Source organism: Felis catus, chromosome B3, assembly GCF_018350175.1.
Source record: "Felis catus isolate Fca126 chromosome B3, F.catus_Fca126_mat1.0, whole genome shotgun sequence".
Classification (NCBI taxonomy): Eukaryota; Metazoa; Chordata; class Mammalia; order Carnivora; family Felidae; genus Felis; species Felis catus.
The window spans coordinates 67,728,485-67,742,764 of record NC_058373.1 but is presented as its reverse complement, the minus strand read 5'-3'; the positions used below and the strand labels follow the sequence as shown (position 1 = coordinate 67,742,764).

The 14,280-nt window shown below is 36.9% G+C and overlaps 1 protein-coding gene across 1 annotated transcript in view; it reads right to left on the bottom strand.

Moving 5' to 3' along the window:
* The window catches only part of AQR (aquarius intron-binding spliceosomal factor), a 98,432-nt gene that overhangs the window by 8,221 nt on the left and 75,931 nt on the right, over positions 1-14,280 (bottom strand). The window contains exons 28-33 of the mRNA XM_011283083.4: positions 12,299-12,436; positions 8,448-8,519; positions 7,172-7,359; positions 6,291-6,462; positions 3,950-4,120; positions 184-269 (exon numbers count right to left, since the gene is read on the bottom strand). Of these exons, the coding sequence (XP_011281385.2) occupies positions 184-269; positions 3,950-4,120; positions 6,291-6,462; positions 7,172-7,359; positions 8,448-8,519; positions 12,299-12,436 (827 nt within the window). The remainder of the gene's footprint in view (positions 1-183; positions 270-3,949; positions 4,121-6,290; positions 6,463-7,171; positions 7,360-8,447; positions 8,520-12,298; positions 12,437-14,280) is intronic.

Here is a 14,280-nt window from a genome sequence, read left to right as displayed (position 1 = left end):
CAATAGTTAACTATATAAAGAATCTGATATTGTTACACTCCAACAAAAAGCTGCCAAACCAAAAGCTGCCATACCAATTAATTATACTTTAAACTTAAAAAAATTTAAAGCCACTTAGCTACAGAAGTTCAAAATTGAAGCAGACAGTAAAGTTTAATAATATAAACATTTTTCCTTATGTACCTCAGATGGCCCACTGCCCTGGTTCGTACTAGAGAAAGAAGAATATAATCATTCTGTTGACCTTGAAATCTGTCAACAGTTGTCACCTAGGGAGAAAAAAAATGGAAAATATGGTATCTTTTCAAACGCACCATAACAAGACTTTAGAGAGATCATTTAAATCATATGCCAGCACAAAAATCTTATCATTAGAATAATCCCAAGAGAAACATGATCATATACTTGGAATTGAGAAAAACAGTTGATGAACACTACGAAATAAATCTCAGGAATCAGATTAGACTATGTCCCCATGTTATTTACACTTACAGCACTCATCTTTACCTCTGCTGACAACGAAGTAACTATCTGTAGAATTAACAGTCTTCCCCCACTAGACGACCCAAGTCCATGGACACAGGTCCTGTTTATCTTATTACCTGGTATACCAGTTTGATGCCCAGCAACATAACCTAGCATGCTCACTTAGGATTTAATGGTGTACAGCACAGTGATTTCAGAATTCTACACATCACGCAGTGCTCACCACTCCAAGAGTACTCCTTAATCCCTATCACCTATTTAACCCATTCCCTCACCCTCCTCCCCTCCGGTAACCATTAGTTTGTTCTCTATAATTAGAAGTGTTTCTTAATTTGTCACTCTTTTCTCCCCCTCCTTTGCTCATTTGTTTTGTTTTTTAAACTCCACATGAATGAAATCATATGGTGTCTGTCTTTCTCTGACTTATTTCCCTTAGCATGGTACTCTCTAGTTCCAACCGTGTTGCTACAAATGGCAGGATTTCATTATTTCTTTAATGGGTAATATTCCAGTGTGTGTGTGTGTGTGTACACATCTTCTTTATCATCAATCCACGGACACTTTGGCTGCTTCCGTATCTTGGCTATTGTACCTAAGTGCGTATATTCCTTTGAAATAGTGTTCTTATATACTTTGGGTAAATACCCAGTAGTGCGATTGCTGGATCATAGGGTAGATCTATTTTTAATTTTATGAAGAACCTCCTTACTGTTTTCCACAGGGGCTGCAGCAGTTTGCATTTGGTTTGGGGCTACTTTGAATAAAGCTGCAGTTCATGTATAAGTATATTTGTGAACATGTTTTCATTGCTCTTGAATGACTATCTAGGAGTGAAATTGCTGAGTTGTATGGTAAGTGTATGTTTAACTTCACGAGAAACTGTCAAAATGTTTTCCAAAGGTGCTGTGCCACTTTACACATCCACCAGCACTGTTCCAGATTCAGAGTTCCATTTTCTCCACATCCTTGCCGACACTTGGTATACTGTCAACCTCGTCAATTTTAGCCAATCTACTTGGTGTGTCATTGTAGTTTTAATCTGTATTTCCCTGACAATGAATGATGGTAAGCATTTTTCATGTGCTTATGGGCCATTCCTATGTCTTCCTGCATGAAGTACCTATTCATTTGCCAATTTTGTATTGGGCTGTCTTTATTTAACAATGACTGTCACAGGAGTTCTTATATTTTGGATTTAAGTCCTTTGCTCTTACACGTGGATATAAGCCCTGGAAATGTGTTCCCAACCTGACCATGTGGAGACCTTGTCTGAGAAATGGGTTCACACACTGAGAATGGCAGAGCAGAAGGATGGAATGAATCTTGGTCTTTGATGACATGATGGAGTCATTTCTGTAACCCAACCCTGGAGCCATTCCATTTTTGTCTTCTTGTGTGAGAAAGAGTAACTTTCTTCTATTATTTCAGTTAAGTTTTTGTGTTATAAATAATAAAAGGACTAGGATACCGATGTTCTACTTCTCAACTCTCTGTATTTCAAAGCTATTAGTTTCTCACTTCCACGCTCCACATTCCTTATGGAGTGGCCGGTGTGTCCTTGTACTCTTTTCAACTGTCTCCATTTCTGGGTTTTTGTTTTATTTTCTTCCAGCTCACATTTCATCTCTTCCCGAGTTCTTCCATTTCTGTGCTTTGTAGCCTTCCCTCACAGAAATGATTACTTCATTAAGCACTTTAAAATCCACTGCCGGGGCGCCTGGGTGGCGCAGTCGGTTAAGCGTCCGACTTCAGCCAGGTCACGATCTCGCAGTCCGTGAGTTCGAGCCCCGCGTCAGGCTCTGGGCTGATGGCTCAGAGCCTGGAGCCTGTTTCCGATTCTGTGTCTCCCTCTCTCTCTGCCCCTCCCCCGTTCATGCTCTGTCTCTCTCTGTCCCAAAAATAAATAAAAACGTTGAAAAAAAAAAATCCACTGCCAAATATGTATTTGATGTTTTCATCTGTTCCAGGGACAACGCGTTATCTGAAGCAAACGTCTTGTCAGTATGCTTTGTGCTAGGTTCCTTTGTCTGACTCTTTCATCACTGAATAAGTGGGTTTCTTGGATTAGCTATGTGCAAGAGGTTAAACTGGGGTGAGCTGGACAGTTTCCTAAAGGCTGCATTTTCACAACAGAAGGTTCTCATTTCCTCTGCTGCTGTAGAGACAAGTCTACTTTTTGGCGAACACGAAGCCTTCTTTGAACCAATCTGGGACCAGGAACACTTCTAATTTCCACATCTATTGTTGAGTAATAAGAAGGTGGCTCTTACACTTCAGAGTGTGCCACTCACCTTCAGAAAGTGCTTTCAAGACTGGTCCCCTAAATTCTCTTCTTCCCACATTTTCTTTCTGTTCTTGGTCACCTGATCTATGTCATCTCCCTAACAATGGAGTTTGTCTTCTCCTTCCATTTTCCTGTTACTCTTGGATGATTTCCAAGAAAAAGTGAGAGCACTTTGATATAGCCATGTTTACAACCAAGCTCTGAATTTCATCATTAGTAATATATTTGTTATCCTTAACTTTCAGCCCTTTATTGATATAATCAAGTGTCTTCATATTTATTTGATATTACTCCATGCCACATAAAAAACTTAAAAAGTATAAAAATAATCGTCAGGTCTGATGGTACTTTACAATCTTCTCTGATTCTCAAGAAAAAACACTCTCCCACACACATACAGTAAAAAGCAGTACAAATTATACCTTTGCAAAATAACAAAATAAAAAGTTCTATAATTTCTTTTTTCCTTTTTGAAGGTTTCAATTTTGATGAAATGCAATTTGTCAAAATGTTTTTTTTTATGAAATTTATTGTCAAATTGGTTTCCATACAACACCCAGTGCTCATCCCGAAAAATGCCCTCTTCAATACCCATCACCCACCCTCCTCTCCCTCCCACCCCCCATCAACCCTCAGTTTGTTCTGTTTTTAAGAGTCTCTTATGCTTTGGCTCTCTCCCACTCTAACCTCTTTTTTTTTTTTCCCCCTTCCCCTCCCCCATGGGTTTCTGTTAAGTTTCTCACGATCCATATAAGAGTGAAACCATATGGTATCTGTCTTTCTCTGTATGGCTTATTTCACTTAGCATAACACTCTCCAGTTCCATCCACGTTGCTAAAAAGTTCTATAATTTCTACTTCTATTATAATGGTACATAAAAAACGTCATTTCATTGCCCTTCATTTTACCAACAAAAAGTTTTAGGATCATTTACTTCTGATTATCACCAACAAAAATCTTTAATGTGATAGTTGAGACAGAAGTTCACAGTAAACCAACAACAATCTCAGCTAGGACTGCCAAAGAATTATTTATAGTTCCCATTATTTCATTTTCTCACATCATGAAAGGAGATAGCAAAGAGACAAAGTAGAACAATATAAATAACTCATAATAAATACAAATTTTTCCACTTGCCAACATGAGGAATAAGAGAACATATAATATTCATAAAATTACCTTATTTGGTCTTCCAATCAATGGATTGCTTCCACATCGTCTATTGATGATGTCACGAATAAGATGCTTTTGCCCATTATATGTCGTTAGAATACTGATCTTGTCAGCAGGGTAACCAAGTAAACACATGTACATAAAAAGTGCCACTACATATTCTGCTTCTCCAAGATTCTGTAATGTAAACATAAACAGATTATGTCTTTATTTCCTTTCATTTCAGTTTTACAGAAAGAATGGCAAACTGGCACAACTGTTGATTTATTACAATTCAAGAAGTGACATTAACTTGGATAACTGAACACCTTCTGTAAAACTGAGGGATAACTCTATCCTAGATTAATGATGATAAATAAAGAGTATATGGTAATTGTTTCTCTTTGATATTTGGAATATACCAGTGATATATGGAATAATCATAAAATAAGTTACCAACTTAATGGCTTAATATTTCTGGGACCACCACAATCATAATAAAGATCAATAATATTCTGCTACAATACACTGCAACTGTAGGTATGAATGAAATAGTAACACAAAGGAGCAAGGTAACCATCTAAGAAGCCAGCAGAAAAATCCAGTCTAATAGCATATGCATCTAATAGTACTGAGGTGGACTCTCAATTGGGGTGCAAGGTTTTCTCCTTTTTCCTTAGTATTTCCTTGTGTGTTTTATGTTTGGTCTCTTCTTATGGTTGCCACCTCTACCAGACCACTTTAAAGTGAGAAGAGAATGCGGCCTCAAATTGATCAGTCTGGCTTACATTTATGCTAAGCTGAATCCGAAAGCGAGGAAGCGAACCCAAAGCTTTGTACAGTTCAGTAGCGACTAAATCAAAAGCATTAGAAGACAGAAAAAAGTAAAATGAGAACATAAAACACAACATGAAAATCAAAAGAGGAAGACAAGAAGCTGGATTTCATGTAAAGGCAAAAGGAAAATTCTGGAAGACCTTCAGAAAAATCATTTATATTCTGATTCTGGGTTACACTCACAGCTTGAGTTACCTCTTTCATTTAACTTTTCTAGTTCTTTGGAAGACAGGAGGGAAGAGAAGCTACATGACTGTAAATCTGTTGTCTGTACTGATAGTAAATACATTTATCTAATCAGCTCTAACATAGGTAAAATCTTTTGATGTATATGCTGCTGGATCTTTAATATAGATTATCTGTATACACTCCTATGTTTTGTTGATCCTCTTTAAAAATAAAATGGGGACAGGGGGGCGCCTGAGTGGCTCAGTGGGTTGAGCATCTGACTTCGGCTCAGGTCATGATCTATTGGTTCAAGGGTTGGAGCCCGGGGTCAAGCTCTGTGCTGGCAGCTCAGAGCTGGGAGCCTGCTTTGGTTTCTGCGTCTCCCTCTCTCTCTCTCTGCCCCTCCCCTGCTCATGCTCTGTCTCTCTCTCAAAAATAAATAAACATTAAAAAACAATTACTATCACTTAAAAAAAATAAATAAATAAAAATAAAAATAAAATGGGATCCTATACAACGTATTTTGAAACCTGACTTTTTTTCATTTAATATAGCATAAACATTTTCCCTATCAGTGAACAAAGTTATAATCTTAGGATTCTTAATGCCTATTTATTATTTCATTATATGAAATAGGTAATAATGTAATTACTCCCCACTGATATTTAGGTTGTTTCTCTTTTCTAAAATACTATGCAGTAAAAGAAAAAAGATATGATAGATATTTTAGCATATAAGTCTTTGCAAACTTGTCCAATAATTTTTAGGATAAACTCCTTAGAGTGAGAACACTGCTTTTAATACATACTGACAGTTCACCAAACTGTTTTCCTACTAGCATTGCATGAATATAGAATTTCCGCAAACCAACTCCATGCTGAGTATTATTGGAGGTGAAAATACGGTCCGGTAACTTATAGCTGCTACAAATCTCTTTTTTTGTGTGAAACACAATATTCTTGTCCTTACTGCCTTTGTCTGTTTGGGTGTTGATTATTTTAAAAGGTGACTTATAAGAGTTCTGTATGTATGTTCAGAATTCAAATCCACAATTTGTTAAATCTTAAAAATAAATTTTGTCTCCAATATTTTTCTTTATGACGTCTACTTTTGGTAACGAGCTTAAGGCCTTTCTCATCCCAACATTATGTATTCATCAGTATTTTCTTCTTTCTAGTGTGTTTATACTTTCTTTTCTTTGATGTATCTTTATCTGAAATTGAAATTTTTGTGTTGTGTATGAGGTAGGGACCTAGTTTTCCTTTTTTCAATGGCTAGCCAAATGGTTCAGTATCACTGATTTAGGTAGTAATTCAGCTAGGCAAATGCAAAATAAACCTAAAAATTTTATGTTTTTTCTTACCTGATAAAAATAAGGATTAGGTTCAGACTCTCCCACTCCTTGAAAATCTTCCACATTGATGAGCTGGAAGTCATAAAGCAAGCCGGCATTTGCTGTACTAAACTCCGGCAAGAGCTGTACGTGGGGTAAGTTTCCAAGATTCTTGTATCGCCAGTTGTAGAGGTTACACAAGCTTCCGAAAGACAAATCCCACCCCAAACAGGAAACGTTAATAATGTAAAATCTTCTTCTAATATACATAAGGGGGTTCCTAAGGAACTGTGCTCTTCCTTTTAATTCTCATGTTAACCATTTTGCTCTCATCGTTTTAGCGATAATGCTTTTTCAACTTTGCCTCCCTGCTTCAAGCAACCAAAGGTCAGAAGACTTGATGATACTATAGAGATGAAGCTCTATTGTGTACTCTGAGGTAAATGTTATCTTTAATCCTTAAATTAAAAAACCAGGAAAAAAAAAATCAGGGAAGAGCCTGTAACTTGAGGAATATATTGAGGTAATTATGAGATGGGGCCTATATACTCAATACAAATAAGAACTGGTGTGTTTTCCTTGTTTACCTTTTGCTTTAGATTTCAAAATGATATTAACTGTATATCTTACACTTAATATGGGGCATACAGTTAATGGGGGCATAAAGACAGTGAAAGTGACAGAGAAAAGAAGCCCTCAGTTCACAAATCACATACATTAATCTTAGTGAACGAAGTGCAGGAAATAACTTAGTTCACATACCACGCAAAAGGCAATACAGGCACTTTCAGATTTGTAGATGCCAAGTTCCTAGACAGCTGGGAATACTACAGTCTCTACAGAATATGCTATCAAATACTTGGATTATGGAACAGGGGTCCTTAAACAGGGAATACTTAAGGCTCCTTTACCTTGCTCTGGCTCGCCCTTGAGCATCAAGGTCCACAGTAGGAACTCCAACACGGACAAAGCGAGTGAACAGAGACTGCTCCATATTTGAATACTTCTGAAAGGCCATATTCTTAATGACTGGAGGTAACTGATGATGATCACCAATCATAATCCAGCGTTTCAGTCGGCTAAAACCATCTTGAGGATTCTAGAAATGAAAAGTGAGGAGATGACAAAATACTCTGATTAATATATTATCCTATTAGTCTCCAATTTATCATACAAGAGTCCTATTTACAAAACAGCTTTATTAGCTTACTAATTCTCATTCACCAGCTCCACAGAGAGACATCTGGCAAATGTACAGAATGACTTGTGAGCCACAAACAGGTGCCATCACCCTCGTGGCTCACAGTGGGTGAGGGAGGGTGGAAGGATTGAGAGGGCAAGCATGAAATTAACTCCGCTTTACCAGGTAGGGCAATCCAAAGAGGTCTGGAAGACTCTGGTCAGAATTAAGCAAAGGGTACACAGAAAGAAACAGATGCCCAAACAGGGAAATGGAAGGATGTCAGAGTAGACACCTCATATCACAATTATGCCGAGAACCAGTTCTGAGAACCTCCAAAGCAGTAAAAATTATGTCTTTAATATTTCCCACAGTATTACTTCCATTTCCTGCTTTATAGCTCTCCTTGTTCCTTGAAACATACCCTGATAAAATGCATTCCAAGTCCAAAATAATTTGGCTTATAAAACAACTTTTAGAACCCAATTTATCTATGAATTAAAGCAGTCTTTATTCTTAAATTGGGATTCCACATTTTGTTTTTAATTCTTCCATAGTAAAGACTATGGTACAGTAAGAAACATTCTTAAACATCATCAGTTGGCTAAAAAAATTTAGGCATAAAATAAAGAAAAGCAATGTACTCAGTGAACATCAAAAACAATTCTAGAAACAACTCTAACAAAAGAAATGAAAAAATAGCTCATCTACCCTCCAAACTGCATAACAATGTAATTTTCTTGATTAAAATTACTAAGCCTTTTCAAAACTTAAAGATAAACTATGAATTTTTAAATAGTACTCCCGGAAACAAAACAAACTACTAAATAACCACTGAACAGATTAAGGAAGTTTATAGGCTTAAAATAGATTAGCAACCATAATGAAGTTAAAGAGAATATGTAATTATGGCAATTAGCACCCCAAAACTGTGTAGCTTTTTGACACTGCCCCCCGGAATTCTTCAAACTCTATTTTCTTTGTTTCTGACCTCAGTCTCCTCCTACCTGTAGAAGAAGAGGTATAAAAGTTTCTATCTCCAGAATCTGCGCAGCCTCTTCCATTAAAATGTTGTCATACTGAGAAAGGGAGAAAAAAAGAAATCTTGTCAAAAAGGCAGCTTGAAATCTAAACAACTACCACCATAACTGCAACAACTAGCCAAAAAACCCCAAATAATATTAGACAAAAATAACATCATACAAATTATTCAAACATGATGCCCCTGCTTTTCTAGTTCAAGTCTTAGACCTCAGGGAAGTCCTCTAAATAAACAACTACCTTGAGGAGATCTCACAGATCATTTCTTGCATTGCCCATCAACTTAAGTTATTTTCAATTCTGTTCTTTAAGTTCTACATAAGAATCAAATTATGATTATATATGAGGTCATTTCCATTAATACTCTTACCCTAGGTAGTATTTGGGAGCATTTATTTTTCCCTTATGAATTCTACCCAGCACATAATAATCCACCTCTGTTGTATCCCTGGCAATTTGTCACCAAAGCATGAAATTTTATCTTCAAAACTCCCTCTCCATTTCTACCACCACGACCACTGAAATCCAAGCCACTTCTCTATTGCCAGAAATCTCTTTACTAGTCCTTCCCCTTCCTGGCTTGCCTCTCATAAACCACTGATACAACAGGCATCAGATCATGTCACCAATTGGTTCCAAATCCTTCAATGGCTTCTAATTGTCTTAGGAAAGAAATCCCTGAACATGGCCTGCACGAGATGTATTAATAAGGGCCTATATTCAATTTGGTCTCTGTCTTCCTCTCCTACCCTTCTCCTTACTAATTAAACTTTAACCATGTTGACCTATTTCATTTTCTTAGAAATGGCAAAATGTTCTGACTTCAGGCCCTCTGTAATACTATTCTCTCATTTTTTTGTTTGCTTGGCTTTTTCTTATTCTTAAAGTACCAGCTTAAAACCCACTTTATCCAGGTCTTCTCTCACCTCCAAATCTAAAACTGATTTCACAGAACTCTGTCCATTTGTCTCACAGCACATCACAATTTGTAATTCTATCTGTATATTTACTTGTTTGGTATCTGTATCCTTCCACTAGCCCAGTTTCTGGTAACGCCAAGTACTGCACACATAAAATAATGAAAAATCAAGTCTTTCTCCAACATAAGGAATTTTCCTTCTTTCTTTCATGATTACTTCCATCTGCCCAATTATCTGCTAGATCTATTCTCGACATGCTTTCCTTCCCCTCCACTTCTAATTCTGATTGTTAGTGTGACATCCCCTTCCTTGTCTTATTGGTAAAATACCTTCTTTGAGAATCTCACTAAATACAAATTAGAGTTCCTTTTTTTGTGTGTTTTTAAAGTTTTCTCCTCTTAGTCTGTTTTCTAGAGAGGCAGAAGGTAGGAGCATATATTTACTCTTAATGATTAACTAACCCTCCGCTTTTAAATGGATTGTATTGTTTATATATACAGTACTATAATTTCTGTGCTATTAATTTTTACCAAACTCTGCTTGTCCCTATTTGTTTGTCCAAGATAAGTAGCTAAGATGAATTTCCATTGGAAATCCAATGATGAAAGTTAAGGTTCAATTATATACTGTTTTCTACTGAAAATGACTAAAGGGTTAGGCATGTAGATAGGTGTCTTCTCTAGCTCTATCTGATGCTGAATTTCCCTATTACAAGGATTAATTAGGTCATCCCTGTAGGAGCTTAGGAGGAGTTCCAAGAGCCACATTTTTCACAAGTCTCTGCATGGACTCTCAGGATAATAGACATGATATGAAAAAGAGTGGGAGCAGCTCAAAGATGTTTTAAAGAGCCTGCTTTCTGAAAAATAACTGAAAATCTAATGCAATTTAACTTACCAAAAACATATCTATAGATTCTACTTTGTAAAAGACGATTTTAATCACCAAGCAAGATTATGACATAACCGTATTGGGCATATTAAGGCAGGAAGAGAGCATATGACTGTGCATGCATGTCCCCGTGGGGACAGCACAAGGTCAAATGACAAAGTCTAAAAGGGAAAGAACAAAGGAAATCCTAAAAGGGTTGAAAGAATGGTTGATTATCAGGGGAGTAAGGGACTGACCTTTTTTTTTAAATTTTTTTTTCAATGTTTTTATTTATTTTTGGGACAGAGAGAGACAGAGCATGAACGGGGGAGGGGCAGAGAGAGAGGGAGACACAGAATCGGAAACAGGCTCCAGGCTCTGAGCCATCAGCCCAGAGCCTGACGCGGGGCTCGAACTCACGGACCGCGAGATCGTGACCTGGCTGAAGTCGGACGCTTAACCTACTGCGCCACCCAGGCGCCCCACGACTGACCTTTCTTAATGTTAAGTAGCTCTATAAGGTTTTTAGATGTTTAAACCACATGCAGGTGTTTAAGTTTGATAAAAATAAAACTTCAACATTGAAAATATAAAAAAAATGTAAGGAATACTATTAGCACTAATGCTAACTACATACGAATAGCACAATTAAATAAATGATTAATGAAAATTTGATAAGCTACAAGTAATGCTTTTTAGAACGTGCATATGAAAAGCTGCAAGACACCATAAAATGTTATTTATGATTTTGCACCATTTCCCTTGTTATTAAACTGATAGTACTTAATATCAAATAAAGCATATTTTATTTATTTTAACAATTATTTATTTATTTTGAGAGAGAGAGGGAGTGTGCAGGAGGGGCAGAGACAGAGGGAGAGCGCTCTCAAGAAAGTTCTGCCCTGTCAGTGCACAGCCCATGCCGGGCTTGAACCCACTGACCGTGAGATCATGCAAAAGTCGGACACTCAACAAACAGCCACCCAGGCGCCCCAAGTATATAATGTCAGTCCCAGAAACAAAATATTTAGGTGAAAAATTCTCACTAATAATTTGCAAAAGGGTAAATTCACACCACTCGTGTAAGTTCACAGTACCTTTTCATAATTTATTGTACTTGTGTTACCTTGCAGCTGAGGAACCTTTTCATCCAAGATAGCAACTCTTCTATCACCTTGAATTTTTTTAGCACTTACCTTCCAGTGAGCTCACAACATTTAAAATTTCTCAGTTACTTTCATTAACAACAAATGCCTTGCTAACTTTGAATTCAAACCAGTACACAAACCCTAATTTTAAACAACAGATAAACCAGTTTCAGAGAAGTGAAATGATTTGCATTAAAATCAGAGTTTAGGCCTGTATCACTAGCAAAGTCACAAAGAGCCTGCAGATTCAAATTGACTGCTCATTTATTACATTCTACTTTAAATGAGTCATAGGCTATCGGGCTATGGTGCCCATTAACTCTCCTGTCTTTTATCATATGATGAAATCATTTTAATAGCTCATCCTACAGTCTAAATGAGGATCCCATATCCTTATATGGAAAGCTTTTCGTCTACTGAATGAACAAATAACTGGGAGTGAATGTGTACTCAAAACATGAATAATGCAAGCATATAAATGTCCAATAGGTGAAAAACATTGTCAAATGTTATTTTTATAGGTTTTAGTTCTGTTTGGAGATTTTTTAACATAGTGAAAACAGATGAATTTACCTTAACAAACATTAGAATTTAGTGAGACGATTATGGTCATAATGTTATTTAGTGGCCATAGGTCCAGTAAGTAGACTTAGAAAAATTAGATTTAGAGTACACTAATCATGTAAACATCCGAGGTTATCATCATTTTCAGAAGAGACGTTTTTAAGTAATTTTGAGTGTGAACTTCAGTCAGAGGTAAGCAATCTCCAAGGAAAATGGCGTAGGTAAAAGAAAGGAAAGGGGAAAAAGGAAAAGAAAGGAGAGGAAAGAAAACACTAACAACTGAACAGATGATGAACTAAGGAACTAAGTCTCTACCTTGAAACCTAGCTTGACTAAATCATGTCGTTTTAAGGCAGCATGAGTACAGGTCATAGCAATGATTTTGGCTTCTTTCACCAAAAGGTATTTAGATCTGTCCAGTCCACTTCGAAGCAGTTCGGAAGCTCTGAATTCCTATGGGAGTGGGAGTCAGTGAGAGACTATGTTAGGAAGATAAACACATTTTATGCATACATTCCTACAACCCAGTTTATCAGAATTAATTCTTGATGAGCTAATATAAATAAATCACAAACTAAGCCTAATGAATCATAATTTTATTCATTATTAATTAGATACTAATTGTGTTCAAATAATAACTGATATTCAAGCTATAATTTAGGCTGTTTTTGTATAATGTAAAATATTTACTGTATCAATAAGATTACTGAATAAAACATCTATCTCATTATTTATTTTACTCAAGGTCCCTCCATGAAAACTATTTCAAGTATTCATAACAAAGGGAATTGAATGCAGGGGTCTGGTTTCACAGGTGAGAGAAGCCAGTCAGGGAATGGTTGAAGTAACCCAGAGATTAGCAATAGTACGAACCATTGTAGAATCTGACCATTCCTAGGCTAGGATTGACAAGGGAAGGAGGCAGTGTTGTCAGAGCCCAGGGACTGGGGTACCAGAATAATTCAGAACAATCATAGTGAGCCAGGCCAACTGAAACTGGAGCCATGGAAGAGATGAAATCCAAGGCAGCTGGTGGAGAAATATCCTAGCTTCTCTTTTTCTGCCACATTTTTATTGGCTGAACCGAGCCAGAAGTCAGCTGATAAGGGAGGGCAGGATCAGCCCCACCTCTGACCATGGCAGAGGATCCCCCACAGAGCAGAGTAGAGGATGGACAGCAGATGCTGAGTGAGGAGCAAACAAGCTCAAGCAGAGTACCTAATACAAAGTTTTTTAAATCTGAACATTATGTCATACTTACTTCCGACATTTTGAACATGTTTGTTTTTTAAATAATTAAAACAATACAGGTACAGGAGAGGTATGCTATTTAAATCTCTCCCACCCTCTCCCAAGACACCTACTATTATGAATTAAGTAGATTTTTTCCTTTTACTTTCTGTTTATGTAATCATAAGCATACTCTAATATTGTTTCATAGGTTCTTAAAATTTTATTTATTATTATACTGTATATTTATTATTTTGTACCTCCTGTCCATCCACCCATCCATCGACCTACTCATACACATTTACTAAACATATACTACGTGCCAGATACTCTTCTAGGAAGAAGAGTATTTGTATCTAAAAGGTACAAATAAAACAAAGCCACTGCTCCTTTACCTGGAATAATCCTGAATCATCCTACTGAGAAATGTGAGCTTGAATGTGATCCCTTTATGCTATAGTCTTCAAATGATGTTTTCCATAGGGAATGAGAAAAGTAGGAAGCACAAGGGGGCTGGTATAGGTGCCTGGATTCCAGACATATTTTTCTCTTATTTTACCTTAATACTCAACATAAATCAACCTGGCTAACAAAGCAACCTCACTTTTTGCCACTGATCAGAAGGCATAAAGAACATGCCTTTTGGCCATGTGGCAGTCTCAGATTCTAATTCAAAGAAACACTATTGAATCTCCTGAGGGAAGCATTCCTTTCTTAAATTCGAAGACTTTTACACTAGAAAAGTAAAAATAACGGGGATTCAATTCATATCTTAATTTTTACTCACTTCTTGAACTAAAACTATAAATGTTTTCTTTTTCTTTTTTTTTAAGGGATAATTTATTTTGAGAGAGAGAGAGAGAGAGAGAGAGAGAGCAAGCTCACAAGCAGGGGAGGGGCAGAGAGGGAGGAAAAGGGAGAATCCCAAGCAGGCTCTGTGCTGTCAGCACAGAGCCCGATGCGGGCTTCATCCCACAAACCATGAGATCATGAACTGAGCTGAAATCAAGAGTCAGAAACTTAACTGACTGAGCCACCCAGGCACCCCTATGAATGTTTTCAATAAT